The sequence below is a fragment of the Vipera ursinii genome, assembly GCF_947247035.1.
Source record: "Vipera ursinii genome assembly, chromosome: 1".
NCBI classification, from domain to species: Eukaryota; Metazoa; Chordata; class Lepidosauria; order Squamata; family Viperidae; genus Vipera; species Vipera ursinii.
Genome location: NC_139512.1, coordinates 65,006,461 through 65,021,253, shown reverse-complemented (window position 1 = coordinate 65,021,253; position 14,793 = coordinate 65,006,461). Strand labels below are relative to the sequence as shown.

The following is a 14,793-nucleotide window of genomic DNA, read 5'->3' as shown; positions in this document are numbered from 1 at the left end:
TATCAGAACCAAACAATTGGCGACGAAGGTGGGATAGACGGTAGACCAGAGAAGATTTGGCGAAATAGCTGCGCAAAGGCGGCAAATTCGAAAAGGTGTCACAGTCAACCAAGCGGCCGCGGCAGAATAAAGAAAAATTCTCCGAATGGCGCAAATTGGGTCATTGAAAGAATTCGACCCAAACTTCCCAGAGGATTGGGAAGAAAACATTGGACAGGTCGAAGGGTTCCTGCTTGTGAATGGAATTACGGCCGACCGGAAAAAGGCGGCAGCGTTACTGACAATTTGCAGCACACCAGTTTATCGGATCGCTGTAGGACTGTGTCAACCACAGCCGGTCTCAAGTGTGCCGTATGCTGACCTATTAGCCAAACTAAAGGTTCACTTCACGCCTAGGAGATCCGAACTCTTTTGGCGTCGTATTTTTGAGAAAAGGAACCAGAGACCGGGCGAATCAATACAAAAATTCGTTGCTGCCGTCAGGGAAGCCGCAGTACGATGTAAATACGACAATTTGGAAATAAGAATTCGGGACCGAGTAGTACTGGGCTTGCGAGACGAGCAGCTGCAAAACAGAATAATCGCCAAACCCACTGGCGATTTGCAAGAAGTGCTGGATGAACTTTTAACATACGAATCCACCGGGTATCGTGACCCCCCCCCCGCAGTAGCATGGCAGTGTCTGCCGAGATCAACCAAGAAGGCTATGTGGACTGCGGGGAGGTGGACCAGCAATGGGAAGAAGACATTGCCAAAGTCTCCAGACGATTCGGGAAATTGGCGCCAAAACCATCCCGAAGTGAGGGGCCTGAACCAAACCGCCGTCACCAAACCGCAACACCGCAACGACAAGCGATAGGGGCCCAACGACCATGGAGAGACTCCACAACAAGACCGCGCGACAATGACAACCGGTGCGGCAGCTGCGGGGGCAACCATCCCCGCGCCTCTTGCCGATTCCGTACCGCCAGATGTAGAGCATGTGGGAAGACCGGCCACATCCAGGCCATCTGCAGGAGTCGTGCACGTGACAACCGCCTTCATGAAGTCGATGTGTGGCCCGAAGGTAAGGTAACCCCTTACTTTAGTGGCAAAGAGACCCCTAGACCAAGGGTTAAAAGTCCAAACCGCGGGGAGGTGGCGCGTGTCAATCGCAGTAGGAAGGGAAAAAATAACAATTTTCCAGAAGGAAAATTAAAAATCATAGTCCATTTGCAAGGGGTTCCTTGCAAAATGGAAATAGACTCAGGGGCTTCAGTGTCAATAATATCCAGTGAAACCCTTGAAAGGATTGAACAAATAAGTGGAAGAAAAATTCCACTTAGTTCAACAAAAATCCAATTAACTGATTTTCAAAAAACCCCAATTAAAATAAAAGGAAAAATTACCATTAGCGTTAAATTTAAGGGGTTTAAGGGGGTCTTAGATTTAATAGTTACTGAGGGACAAAGGACTAGTTTAATTGGCCTTAATTGGTTCCCGGCCCTGGGCATTTGGATTGGGGGAATAAATTCAATTATTAAAAATAAGACCCTCGAATCAGTCTGCAATGAATTTGCAGACGTATTCGATGGGTCTCTTGGTAAATACAAAGGGCCCCCAATTAAATTTAATCTAGACCCATCAGTCAAACCTATCAGGCTTAAGGCCCGAAGGGTGCCTTTCGCCCTGAAGCAAAAAATCGAGGCCGAGCTCGACAAGCTTGTAGGCCAAGGCGTCTTAGAACCAGTCGAGGGAGGTTTGTGGGAAACGCCGATCGTCACACCCCTCAAACCTAACGGGGATGTGAGGATCTGCGCTGACTACAAAGCCACCCTGAACCTGGGAATGGAAAAACACGCTTACCCGGTCCCGACGGTGAAGCAGGTCCTCGCCACGATACAGGACGGCGCCATGTTTGCCAAGTTAGACTTGGCGCAGGCGTACTTGCAATTAACTGTTTCTGAAGAGGCTGCAGAAGCTCAGACGATAGTTACCCACAAGGGGGCGTTCCGAGTCCACAGACTGCAATTTGGTATTGCAGCAGCTCCAGGCATCTTCCAAGAGGTGATGGAGAGGACCTTAAAGGGCATACCTGGTGTATGCCCTTACTTTGATGATGTCTTGATAGCTGGAAAAAATGAAGAAATATTAGCAGAGCGGCTAGAACAGGTATTGGGGAGATTTAGGAGGGCTGGATTGAAATTAAAAAAGGAAAAATGTTGCATTGGGGTTAAGTCCACTGAATTCCTTGGATTCAGGATTGACAAAAATGGAATTCATCCTACCCCTGATAAAATCAAAGCAATTAAATTGGCTCCTGAACCGAAAAACAAGGCTGAACTACAAGCCTTCCTTGGCTTAGTAAACTTCTACCATACATTTGTGCCACACAAAGCTGCCATCGCAGAACCCCTCCATAGACTTTTAGATAAAAAGACCCCTTGGCTGTGGCTTAATAAACATAGAGTGAGTTTCCAAACTTTAAAGGACATTCTTTCCAGCCAATCAACAGTAACCCATTTTATTGAAAATAAACCAATTTATTTAGCATGCGATGCTTCACCTTATGGTGTGGGGGCTGTTATCAGCCACTTAGACAACCAAGGTATCCAAAGACCAATCGCATATTATTCCAGGACGCTAACCAAAGCAGAGCGGAACTATGCTCAGATAGACAGGGAAGCATTAGCAATCGTGGCAGGAGTAAAAAAGTTCCATGATTACCTTTATGGTAGGAACTTTACCATACTCACTGACCATAAGCCCCTATTGGGACTGTTTACCACGGATAAACAGACACCCCAAATCATGTCTCCCAGAATGCTGAGGTGGTCCATTTTCCTCTCAGCATACTCATTTTCTCTCCAACACAGACCGGGCAAAGACATGGGACATGCTGACGCCCTCAGCAGACTGCCATTAAATATCACTGAGAATGACCCTGCCCCTGTGGGACAAATAATGTCCCTACTGGACATTCCTGACTGGCCTTTAACCGCTAAAGACATAGCTGTGGCAACAAATAATGACCATACTCTAAAGAGAATTATGGCCTGGGTCCTTAGTGGGTGGCCAAACACTAACCCGGATGCCAAGTACATTCCTTATTTTAGAAGGAAAGATGAACTGTCAGTTCATTTGGGATGCATACTGTGGGGAAACCGTGTGGTCATTCCCGAAATCCACAGACCCTCAATTTTATTAGAGTTACATGAGGGGCACCCGGGAATAGTACGTATGAAGGCATTGGCTAGGAGCCACTTGTGGTGGCCAGGATTAGACAATGACATTGAGGAATGCGTTACTAATTGCTATTTGTGCCAACGTTCTAGGCCTGAGCAGCAACACACTCGTACGCATAAGTGGGAGTTAGCCAGGAATCCTTGGTCCAGGATTCATATTGATTTTGCTGGACCTTTCCAAGGGTTAACCTTCCTGGTAGTAGTGGACAGCTTCTCTAGATGGCTAGAGGTAGTACCAGTCAGTTCATTAACCTCAGGTAAAACAATACAGGTATTAAGGGGCCTCTTTGCCACTCATGGGTTACCTGATGTAATTGTGTCAGATAATGGGCCCCAATTCACCTCTGTTGAATTCCAGGATTTCCTCAAGGCCAACTCGATTAAACACAAGACATCAGCACCCTTCCACCCGTCCACCAACGGCTTGGCTGAACGAAATGTGAGGACCACTAAAGACGCATTAAAGAGAATCATCCGTGGCGACTGGCATCAAAGACTGGCCGAATTCTTGCTGACCCAACATACGACCCCATGTACGGCTACCGGCAAAAGCCCAGCTGAAATGAGGTGGGGAAAGAGACTAACCACCAAATTGGACAGATTACACCCTGACAGACTTCTACCAAGTGCGGAACTGGACATTCCAAACAGATCATTCAAAGTGGGGGATTTAATCTGGGCCAGGAACTATGGACAAGGGGACAAATGGATCCCAGGGGTGGTTACTGAAATATTGGGTCCCTTGTCTTACACTATTGAGGGGGAAGGGAATAGGATCAGCAAAAGACATATAGATCAGCTAAGAAAGAGAACTATTGGTTGTATGCCAGTTGAAGGGGATCAAAGTATACACGGGGGGAACTTTACATCAAGGTTCATTGATAACAACATGCCAGATAGTGGGGAAGCAGAAACGCAAAATAACTCGTCCTCTGGTAACCAACAACAATATAGTCAAATTGACTGGGAAATGCCCCCTCGGAGTAGGCCAGCAATAGCTGATCTTCAAACACAACAACATCCACAAAGTGTTAACAGGGAAGCGTCAGAGTCAGTTGGCCAAGAGTCCAGGTCCACCAGAGTAAGCCAGCCAAGCAGACAATCAGATAGGAATGACCCTAATATCCATAGCAATAGATACCCTTCAAGAGTCCATAGGCCACCCAAATATTTAAAGGATTATGTACATAAATAACAACAACTGGGGGGTAAGGGGTGTTGTGTCTGTAAATAGTTTGCAAACAGGGAAAATAGCAGGTTGCAAAAGCAGGGTTTAGAGCGGGAGATTCCGGTGCAATCATTGGTTAAAGTAACAAGAAGCGGGAAAAGAGTGTTCGATGATTGGTTACAGTTCAAACAGTTCCACTATAAAAGCTTGCAACATTTGACAGTTGACAGTCGACTTATGTGTATTCAATAAACTCTTTCATTGTGAATCACTCTGAGTCCTCGTCTATCAGAACCAAACATTTATGACATAATATATAACCTTCTCTAACCTAGTGTCTCTCAAATTTAGGAGACTTTGGCTCCTAAAATTGGGTGAGCTGACTGAGAATTTAGAAGTCAAGGGAAACTGTCCTACACATCTTTTGTGATGAACTCAAACCCACAGCTGTCACAAGCCAAAAAAGCAGCAGGGTTTTGATTGTGCAATTGTGACCACCTTGACATTTTTTATATCTCCACAGGATGCCCCTGTTCACTGCTGTTTCATCAACAAGTAAAAAAAAACCAGCTTCTGTAGTAAATTTTTCCCCATCTTTTGTTTCAACGTGCATAGTACAAAAGGCCATATGCAATTTGAGATGATACAAAAAACAACTTCCAGTCTGATATCTTAATAGTCTTGGAATGGATTTAAGTGCTTGCAGCTGTAATGGAAAAAAGTGGATTTTTCCATCTGCACCTTTCCCTTCCCATTATGTTGTCTCCAGCTCAAAAAATGCTAGACAGAAGGTCCTATAGTGCCAAGAGATCTCTCCAAATTTGGCTGTGGCACCTTTTGTGATTGGAGCTCTGTTCAGAGAAGGTTTCCCATATGATTTATCAGAGTTCTGAAAATAATTCTGCTAGCAGTCTGGCACAGCTGAATACCAACAAATTTTAACAGAAGAGTTTTTGGTGCCATAAAGAAACACAATATTGCTGAAGAAAGGGAAGGAGAGAAACAGTATTGATTTTTAGAAATAAGAGTCAAGTTTCTACTGTGAATAGAAGGAGGAAACTTGTGGGCAGGAAATCAGTGTGTGCAGTGTGTGTGTGTGTGTGTGTGTGTGTGTGTGTGTGTGTGTGTTATAGGCTACAGAAATGCACTATTGCTCAGAGCCCTGGGGTTTGCACACATTTAAAGGAGTTCAGAAAAGAAAAAATAATAATTTTGAATGGCAACAGCCAAAGTCTCCCACTGGTCAAGTCATGTAGGGCTTTCTTGACAACACTTGAAAGTACAGCGTCAACAATATCACAGCTTTACAATATTTCTTTCTTAGTGCCAAACAAGGACCAATTTATGTAAGCATTTTATAATACAGTGATACAGTATGTGACTCACTTGCATGGCATTTCTTGTATTTCTTTACCTATCTTCCTGATGCAACAGCATTAAAATGGAAGTGTTCGAATAGTTCCTCCTTTTCCCAGAGTAACAATTGACACCTTTAATTTTAAGACCTGTAATTGTAATGCTTCTCTGTACTGAGCAGCAACTGCATTTTGATAAATAGCCATTAGGTGGTCAGGAAACATGATTCCAGTGTAGATACTGTCTTTGCTAAAACATCTGCTTCCTTAGAAATTATTATTATTATTATTATTATTATTATTATTATTATTATTATTATTATTAATTTTATTTGTATATCGCCCTTCTCCCGAAGGACTCAGGGCGGTGAACAGGGCAATACATATTAAAAAACAAGATACAAAATTAAAAACGATTAAACAAAATCCCCACGAATAAATTAAAACACATTAAAAGTAGGTTAAAACACATTAATAAAACCCAACCCCATCCCATCAGGCCAGGCCAGCTTGTTTGAAAAGGTAGGTTTTGAGATCGCGCCGGAAGGAGTGGAGGTCAGGCGCCATCCGGAGCTCGACCGGAAGATGATTCCATAAATCCGGTGCGCCCACAGAGAAGGCCCTCCCCCTGGGGGCCACCAGTCGGCATTCTTTGACCGGTGGCATCCTGAGGAGGCCCTCTCTGTGGGAGCGTACTGGGCGGAGGGAAGTTGACGCCGGCCGCAGGTGCTCCCCAAGGTGCTCCCCAAGTTGTCCTGTACTTCTAGACTAGGAGAGATAGTTAGGATTCTGGCCTTAGCAGGGCCAAGCTTGTGGAACAAGATGAAGAGAGACAAAATACCTTCAAAATGTCATGCTGACTGAATGCAAATTAAAGAAGCAGAATATTGAAAACTGTTTTTCTCTAACAGCCCTGTGTTGGTTGTAGCATTTAAAGGCCATTTTAGGGATTTGATAAGATGTGCAATAATATACACCCAAAAACCAAAATCAGCTTGATAAACTTATCTATAACTAAGAAAGACAAAGAGGGGGAAAACAGTGAGTAAAGACTATTATTTTAATTAAAATATTATTTTGTGTTCAAAAAGCCCAATCCCAATTTGAATTTGAATGCAAAGTTTTTCTCAAGTCTTCTCACTTCTCCTTTCAGTTCTCCTTCTCCATGTGCTTTTATTTATTAATTTCTATATCTATCCTTTGCAGAATCACAAGCTCCGAGAAGTTTTCAACTTGGATTTTCCAAACAACAACTTTCTTCACAAAATATTGACTGTGGTTTCTGGTCCTGATATGGTGGACCTCACATTTCACAATTTTGTTTCTTATAAAGAAGATGTTGGAAAGGTATTAGAAAATAAAATAAAGTTTCAGACGTTTATGGAAGCAAAAGCTAACCAAAATCGCCACCCAGTACTATATAGAATGTAAGAGAAGCAGTTGACATTCTGTTTAAAGTCCTGACATTAGAGATGAGAGGCACTGGTTTTAAACCAGCTTGGATATTAGAATTACAAGGTGTTTTTTTTATATGTGCATTTCCTCCCTAAAGTATTACACTGAATATAGCCATGGACAAAAATGGAACAATATGTGATTGTTTTAAAAGCTAAGGTAAAGGTAAAGGTTCCCCCGCACATGCGTGCTAGTCGTTTCCGACTCTAGGGGCCGGTGCTCATCTCCATTTCAAAGCCAAAGAGCCAGCGCTTGTCCGAGGACATCTCCGTGGTCATGTGGCCGGCGTGACTAGACGCCAAAGGCGCACGGCACACTGTTACCTTCCCACCGTAGTGGTCCCTATTTTTCTACTTGCATTTTTATGTGCTTTCGAACTGCTAGGTTGGCAGAAGCTGGGACGAGTAACAGGCGCTCACTCTGCTACGCGGCACTTGGGATTCGACCCTCCAAACTGTCGACCTTCTGATCGACAAGCTCAGCGTCCTAACCCACTGAGCCACCGCGTCCCTTTTAAAAGCTAAATAAACATAATATCAGTGTGATATAGTGATTATGTTAGGCCTGATTACTTTCATATTCAAACCCCCACCCAATTATGAGTTCCCTTCCTGGCCTTGAAACACTCATGATGTCTTAGGCAAACCCACCTCATAGAACTGTGATGTAAACAAAAGATGGCAGGAAGAACCAAGTACATTGGACCAAACTGTCTTCAAGCAAACTTTATATCTTTTGACCTTCTATTTATTTTGACAAATGCCTAAGTATGAGTATCAATGTGATCATCCATTTTAGATAGGAGAAATATGTTAATCTGTTCCATTTAGTTTAAATACATAGAAAGTAAATGTCAGTGATTCAAAAAGAGGCATAGAATAGAATTGTACCTTTAGAAAGGATAGCAATAATGGAAAATGAGCATTTATTCTATGTGGAAATACTGCCACTCATGCACTGAAATGTAGATGTTACAATTCACAACTTTTGGTCTTTCAGCTTGTATCCTTGTCTTTATTTCTCAGAACTGGGCAGATGATATCATGGACTTCGTTAAGAACCCCTTTATATATAATGCTTCCCGTTACACTTTCCTGGAGAAAATGTGAGTAGTTATTAACCACGCTTGTATTTCCAAGTATTTTTTGACAGTCCTAGTAGTATGGTTTGGTGGTTGAATGAAGCTGAAAGCTGGTCATTTATGTAGTCGTAGGAAGAAGGTACATAATCTTCCCCGTTCTTCAAATAACAATAACAACAACAGCCAAATATGAGCAAGACATTCTCTTCATAGGGTAGCTGATGAAAATACAGTTCTACCGGTAGTAGCATCAACTCATTGAAATTCATTTTGTTGACCATTTGGGAGAAGGCAACGAGGGTCTTCCACTTTATTTCTTTGCTCGTCTCTGTTCTCTTTCCCTAAACTATCCCCCTTCCTTCTCTTTGCATCCTCCCTGTGAAAAACTAGAGATCCAGGCTTTATACTACAGCATATAACCTTATTTGCCTTTTTCGGATCTTCAAGCCTCTATTTTGGATACTTTTAAGAGGCTTGATTCTAGTCACACAGGCTCCAGTTCCTGAGGGAATCAAACCAGGCATACCTCAATATTTTTCCCTGCTATGGCTACTTTCCTTCATTCTTATTTTGTCCCATAACTTTATAGATATCAAACTAATAAAAATGTATCTGTTCTGCCCTTTCCTGCAGTCTGGTGAAACTGAAGCTGCAGCTGAACGCTGAGGGGAAAATTCCTGTTAAGAAGTGAGTATGGTGTTCATAATGCATTGGTCAATGATACACTCAGATCTGAGATGGCCCTGGGTCACGGCAATAGCACAGGCTCCTATTGGACTTTGGGCACAGAAGTAACCAGCTAATCTCTATTCCCAGCATATATTTATTCAGCATTTTTCAGCTGGAATGGCACAATCCCACAAAATACAATGGAATGTAGAGGTCTGTTGCACAGGGGGAGTATTCCATTTTAGCACTTTGATCACACACATATATACACTGTCATTGACAACAAAGCATCACTGATGTATCATATTTGTGATAGATATTTAAATGCACTACTTCCTTGGTCCTTATGCAAAGAGTAGGCTGTATCCTTGTACCTTTGCTCTAAGAAGAATGAGCAATTATGTATGTGCTCATGCTCTATCTATTTCCACTGAAAAGGCTGATTCCTCAACAAACCTGCTTCTTCCGCCCTATGGTTTACAGATTAAAGCAGGTCAAAGTAAGTCAGAGCTAAGATGTGGCATAGTTCATAGGGGATATTCTTTCTTCCTGGAAATATAATTGTGAAAGAGCTTCCTTATGTTTTCTGTTCAGTGCTTTTACTGTGATGAGTTAAATCTCAGTGTTATCTTATAGCACATATGCCATCTGCTGCCTTGTATGTTGATTTTGTGGCCCCTGGAATTATCCAAAAATCATATCTGCAACATTTGAGAGAACGTCACTGAAAAACTAAAGTTGTGATTTCTTGATATCTTTGTAATATATATATGTGTGTGTGTTGGATATTTCAGAAATCCATCCTTTCAAATAAAAACCCCATTCAGCTCCAGAAACACAGAAGTTTCAGCTTTGTTCACTTTAGGAATGTAACTGCTCTGCCTAATATAAACCTTAGACACTGAAGGTTGAACTCTATTTTGACATAATATTCTCCTTCAAGTAGAGTTTTGTTTATTTTATTATTATAATGGTTATTCCTTACGGGCAGTCTTCCCACTAGAATACTGCATCTTCCACTAGTGGCCCTGTCTCTCTTTAATTTATCATCCCTTTCTTTTTCAGTATTTTTCAAATGTTTCCTGCGGACAGAAAAAGGGTAGAAGCAGCATTAACTGCCTGTCATCTTCCAAAGGGAAAGGTCAGTAATTATTATTTTTTTCTTACATGTATATACTCCAGAGCTCATCAACTGAATTGGAATTTAATCGTGAACAAGGTATGTAAATTACATAACAAACACAGATTTCCATAGACTGTTCATCAAAGCTCTTGAGCAAATGGTTTTGCTCTTTCAGCCCAAAATTTGCTAAGTTGAGCAGCCACCTCTGAAAAAAGTATTCTACGCAGCTTTGTCTGACAGGTCAGGAACTAAATGGGTAGAAGCAATCTGTATGGGAATCATTGAATGTGCATATTTTATTTAGGCTTAATACCTGAATAAAATGATTGTTGGCAATTCCTATTGGTTTGTATCAAGAATAAGGAGTTAGATACAATCCTGCATAAAAAAAGTAAAGAGGGGAAGACTGTTGAACATTTAAACCAGAGCTTTTCAACCAGTGGTACAGGTACCACCTGTGGTACATTGGCACCTGGCAGGTGGTATGCAACCATCCTAGAAAAGTGGTAGCGGGGGAGGGGAATGAGCTGAATCGGTGGCAGCACCACACAAGCCTGAGCAAGAGATGGCTGGAGCTGCAGGGCTGTCAGGGCTCAGCAGAAGCGTCAGGATCAGCGCCAGTCTCCAGCTGGAGCTCGGTGCTGATCCTGGCACTTCTGCTGAGCCCAGAAGAAGCGCCAATCAGCTGGAATGTTGCAGCATCTCCAAGGTCTTGTGATTTACATTCAGATGCTTGGCATATTTATGACGGTCACAGGGTCTCAGGGTCATGTGAAGTGACCAAAACCTGCTGCAATCAACCAGCACATGGGGGGTGGGAATAAAAACCAAACACCCCCCCACCCCCGCTGCCAATTCTCAACAGAAATGCTCACAACAATGAAAACCTCGGACAGGAGGAAGAGCACGGCCGGGCAGGCAGGCAGGTGTCTTACTCGGCTGTGGCTTGGGGGGCACTTTTTTCAGTGCCATTGTAACTTCCAACAGTCACTAAGTGAACTGTTCTAAGTTGAGGACTACCTGTACTTCATCACTTTTTTCCTTTTGGGGGGGGTGTCATCAAGTTTTTGACACCTTGCTAGGCGACTGGTGGTACTCGGATGTTGCCATATCCTAAAAGCGGTACAATGGGTGAAAAGGTTGAAAAGCCCTGATTTAAACAAATAGTGAATTGGAAACAATTGCCAATCTGCAAATATCCTAGAGAAATAACTGTAAAGGTAATCCTTGTTTAGCAACTGCCTTGGACAACAACAATTCACAGCTAATGGCTGTGATAAAAAACTAACTTTGCAACCAATGCCCACAGTTATGACCTTTGCAGCATCTCTATCAGGTGTTTGCCACCATAGTTAGTACATCTTGCCCTGTGTAAAATCATAAGCACAGTTATAGTCATACAATTTTTCACTTTGTAATCATTTTGGTTTTGTACCACTCTTCCCCAACTTAGTTGTGTTGGACTGGATCATCACAAATTCTTGAATTATGGCTAATAATTTTGGGAATCCCCAAATTTTTAGAAAACACCAGGTTACAAAAGTCTGGTTATATTGAATGTAATGCCCTTGCAAGCAGCCACCATCTTTACCCTCTAAACCAGACATGTCAAACTCGTGATGTCACGTGATGTTGCACAACGTATCGAGACGGTTTTGCCATTGCTGGCAATGAGGTGGGTGTGGCTTCCACATGACGCATCCGGCCTGCAGGCCGGCAGTTTTACACCCCTGCTCTAAACCCTCAGAAGCATCTTTGCTCTATTCCACAAGTGTTGCCATTACTGCCATTCTTGCAATGCTCAGTACTACTCATAAGCTCAGTTGTGGGAAGAGGTGGATGAGCCAAGCAACCAGGATAAACTGCAAATTCTCACTGATGGAAAACAATTTGCTTGCCATTTGCCGTATTTCCTGCTGTGCCAGAATCAAAGCATAAGCTAATCATCTCAGTTTGAGAAGGGCTGCAACCACACATTGAGGTAACGGAACCACAACAGCATGGCACTTTTAAAAACACTACAGGTGGAGGGGCCCATAAATGACTTCACTCTACTATAGCTACATCATACATTGTCTGAAAAAGTTATATTCTGAAGGGAAAACAAATTCTTGCTAGATGTATTTTTTTGTTTCACCTGCAGCTTTTCTTTATGACAAAAACAACCTTTTGTCAGATTTAGGCACAGGAGAAAGAATTCATATTATAACTCAGAATATATTGTTAAATATTATCATGAGCTGCTCTTTCATTTCCAGAATGATGGCATCAACCCAGAGGACTTTCCTGAAACAGTGTATAAAACATTCCTGATGAACCTCTGTCCTCGGCGAGATATTGATGAAATATTTACCTCACAGTAAGCTTTCATGATGTAAGGGATACTATGTAGGTAAAGGGGGTCTGGGTGAATCCAATGAAATCTAGCACAGTTCTCATCTTTCAGAATTTCTTGTGCTTTGTCTTTGGTTGGATTCATATTAGTCTTTTGGGATTCTGAATTTGCATTCTGTGTCAACCAGCATTTTTTTCTGGATGGAAAGTTTATTCCCATTTCATCACGGGTTTGTTAATGTCAGCCACACATTACCTGACAGAGACTATTGAGATAAACTGATCCCAATCTAATGCTTTTCAGATATTCTATCTTACAGTACTCCTTCTCCAGATCCCATCCTGTTGGCTATGCTTGATGATGAGAACTGTAGATCAACATTTTCAGAAAGAGCAAACTGGGAATGATGGCTTAGTAGGAGCCATGGTGGCGCAGTAGTTAGAATACAGTATTTCAGGCTAACTCTGGAATTTGATCCTAATGGGGCTCAAGGTTGTCTCAGCCTTCCATCCTTCCAAAGTTGATAAAATCAAGACCCAGATTGTAGGGGGCAATATGCTGACATTATAAACCATCCAGAGAGTGCTGTAAAACACTGTGGGGCAGTATATAATTCTGAGTGCTGTTGCTATTGCAAGTATCTCTATTACATAACATTTTCTCTACAAAGGGTTCTTTATGGGTGTTAGTTGTTCATTTCTTAGTTGTCTAGTATGCACAAGTTGAAGAAAGATTCAGGTTGATAAAGAAAGCATTTTAGACTGAGCTTTATTTTTGCACCAATTGTTTTATGCTTTATAGTGCTGAATCTAAATCTGCAGTACAGGAAAGGATAAGATAGAGCAAGCTTATTCAATACTAAAAGAAAAGAAAAGAAAAGAATGTTGTCTTGCTACTAAGTAGGGGGGGGATTTTCCAGGGACACCTAAAGACACTCTTCTTCATTGTTTCTCCTTAGCCATTCAAAAGCCAAGCCATACATGACGAAAGATCACTTGACAAAATTTATCAACAAGAAACAGCGAAATTCCCCACTCAGTGACACACTTTTCCCTCCTGCCAAACCAGATAGAGTGCAGGGCCTCATAGAAAAATATGAGCCCAGTGGGATGAATATTCAACGAGGTGAGTCTTTTCTACTAGAACGAGGTTTTGCCATGATCCCAGGCCTATAGAGAGAATAGAGTGCTACACACTGTCCAATTCTTATGTGAATGTAAATAGGGTAGAAACCATAAAGTAGTAGTGAATATATTCATGTGTGCTTGTTTGGGTATCTATACACATATATCCACTGCACACACAGAGGGATATTTGGCAGTTTAGTAATGAACTTTCTCCTAAATATCAACAGAATATCTGGAAGACTTATTAAGGAACAGGACAGTGTTGAGAGTCTTGTGAATTCTTCAAGGTCTCTGAGAATCCTATGAATACTTCAGGATTTCTAAGAGTTTTGTGAATACTTCAGGGTATGCCATTATATACCAGTTGGCCTTCCCTTGAGCAATAGTCCTCTTCTCCCAGAAAAAATATACTGCATTCCTGATATTGTGGAATGCTTCCTTATAGCCTTCTTCTCTCTTTGTCATCCAACAAAAATGAATAGCCAATAGGTCGGAGGAGGCTGTGAATCACAATTGCTAAAAAAGAGAAATTATGTCCATATTTATTTAGTGTACATATATTTCTTGATTAAAGATTTTATTCATGTTATTTATATTTTCCTTGTATTCTTAATTAATTTGCCTCAAGAATGTTTAAAATCTGTAATCGGCAATAAACAAACAATAATCATTATCATGATAAGATCACTTTCATTACGATATGTAAACCCCTGAATATGGAAACAAATAATAATAATAGTAATACAGGTAGTCCTCATTTACCAATTGCCACATCTAGTGACTATTCATAATTATGATTGTGATGAAAAATAACTTTACAACCAATCTTTGCATTTAAAATTTCCCAACTCTGTAAATGGAAGGAAAGCTGAAGTAAGATCATAAGCACAGTCATGCTTTCATGTTTTCTCTTAGCAACCACTTCACTTAATGACTGAGTTTCCAGTCCTAATTGTGGCCACTAAATGAGGACTACTTTAAAAAGGAGTCTTAGAGTAATTAATAATGTTTATGATGTTCTCTAAAAAAGTATTTGGAGAGACAATATTATCCATTGAATTTTAAAATATTTTAAATTCTAGACACTTTGTAAATGATTTAGTAACTTCATTTAACAAGGTAATATTTATTTGGGTAGTGTCAAGAATGGCTTCTGGGGGAAAATGGACATAGAAGAAAATGAAAGTGGTAAAACAAATAAGGGTTATTCACATTTATTCACCCATCTTATGTCAAATTCTGGGTGGCTCACAACC

The 14,793-nt window shown here is 41.4% G+C and overlaps 1 protein-coding gene across 3 annotated transcripts in view; it reads left to right on the top strand.

The window, feature by feature from the left end:
* Nucleotides 1-14,793, top strand: part of PLCB2 (phospholipase C beta 2) — a 70,168-nt gene that overhangs the window by 14,332 nt on the left and 41,043 nt on the right. For all 3 annotated transcript variants that reach the window (XM_083350127.1, XM_083350126.1, XM_083350128.1), the window contains 6 exons: nt 6,954-7,094; nt 8,228-8,307; nt 8,917-8,970; nt 10,018-10,093; nt 12,334-12,434; nt 13,369-13,535. In XM_083350127.1, the coding sequence (XP_083206253.1) occupies nt 6,954-7,094; nt 8,228-8,307; nt 8,917-8,970; nt 10,018-10,093; nt 12,334-12,434; nt 13,369-13,535 (619 nt within the window). The remainder of the gene's footprint in view (nt 1-6,953; nt 7,095-8,227; nt 8,308-8,916; nt 8,971-10,017; nt 10,094-12,333; nt 12,435-13,368; nt 13,536-14,793) is intronic.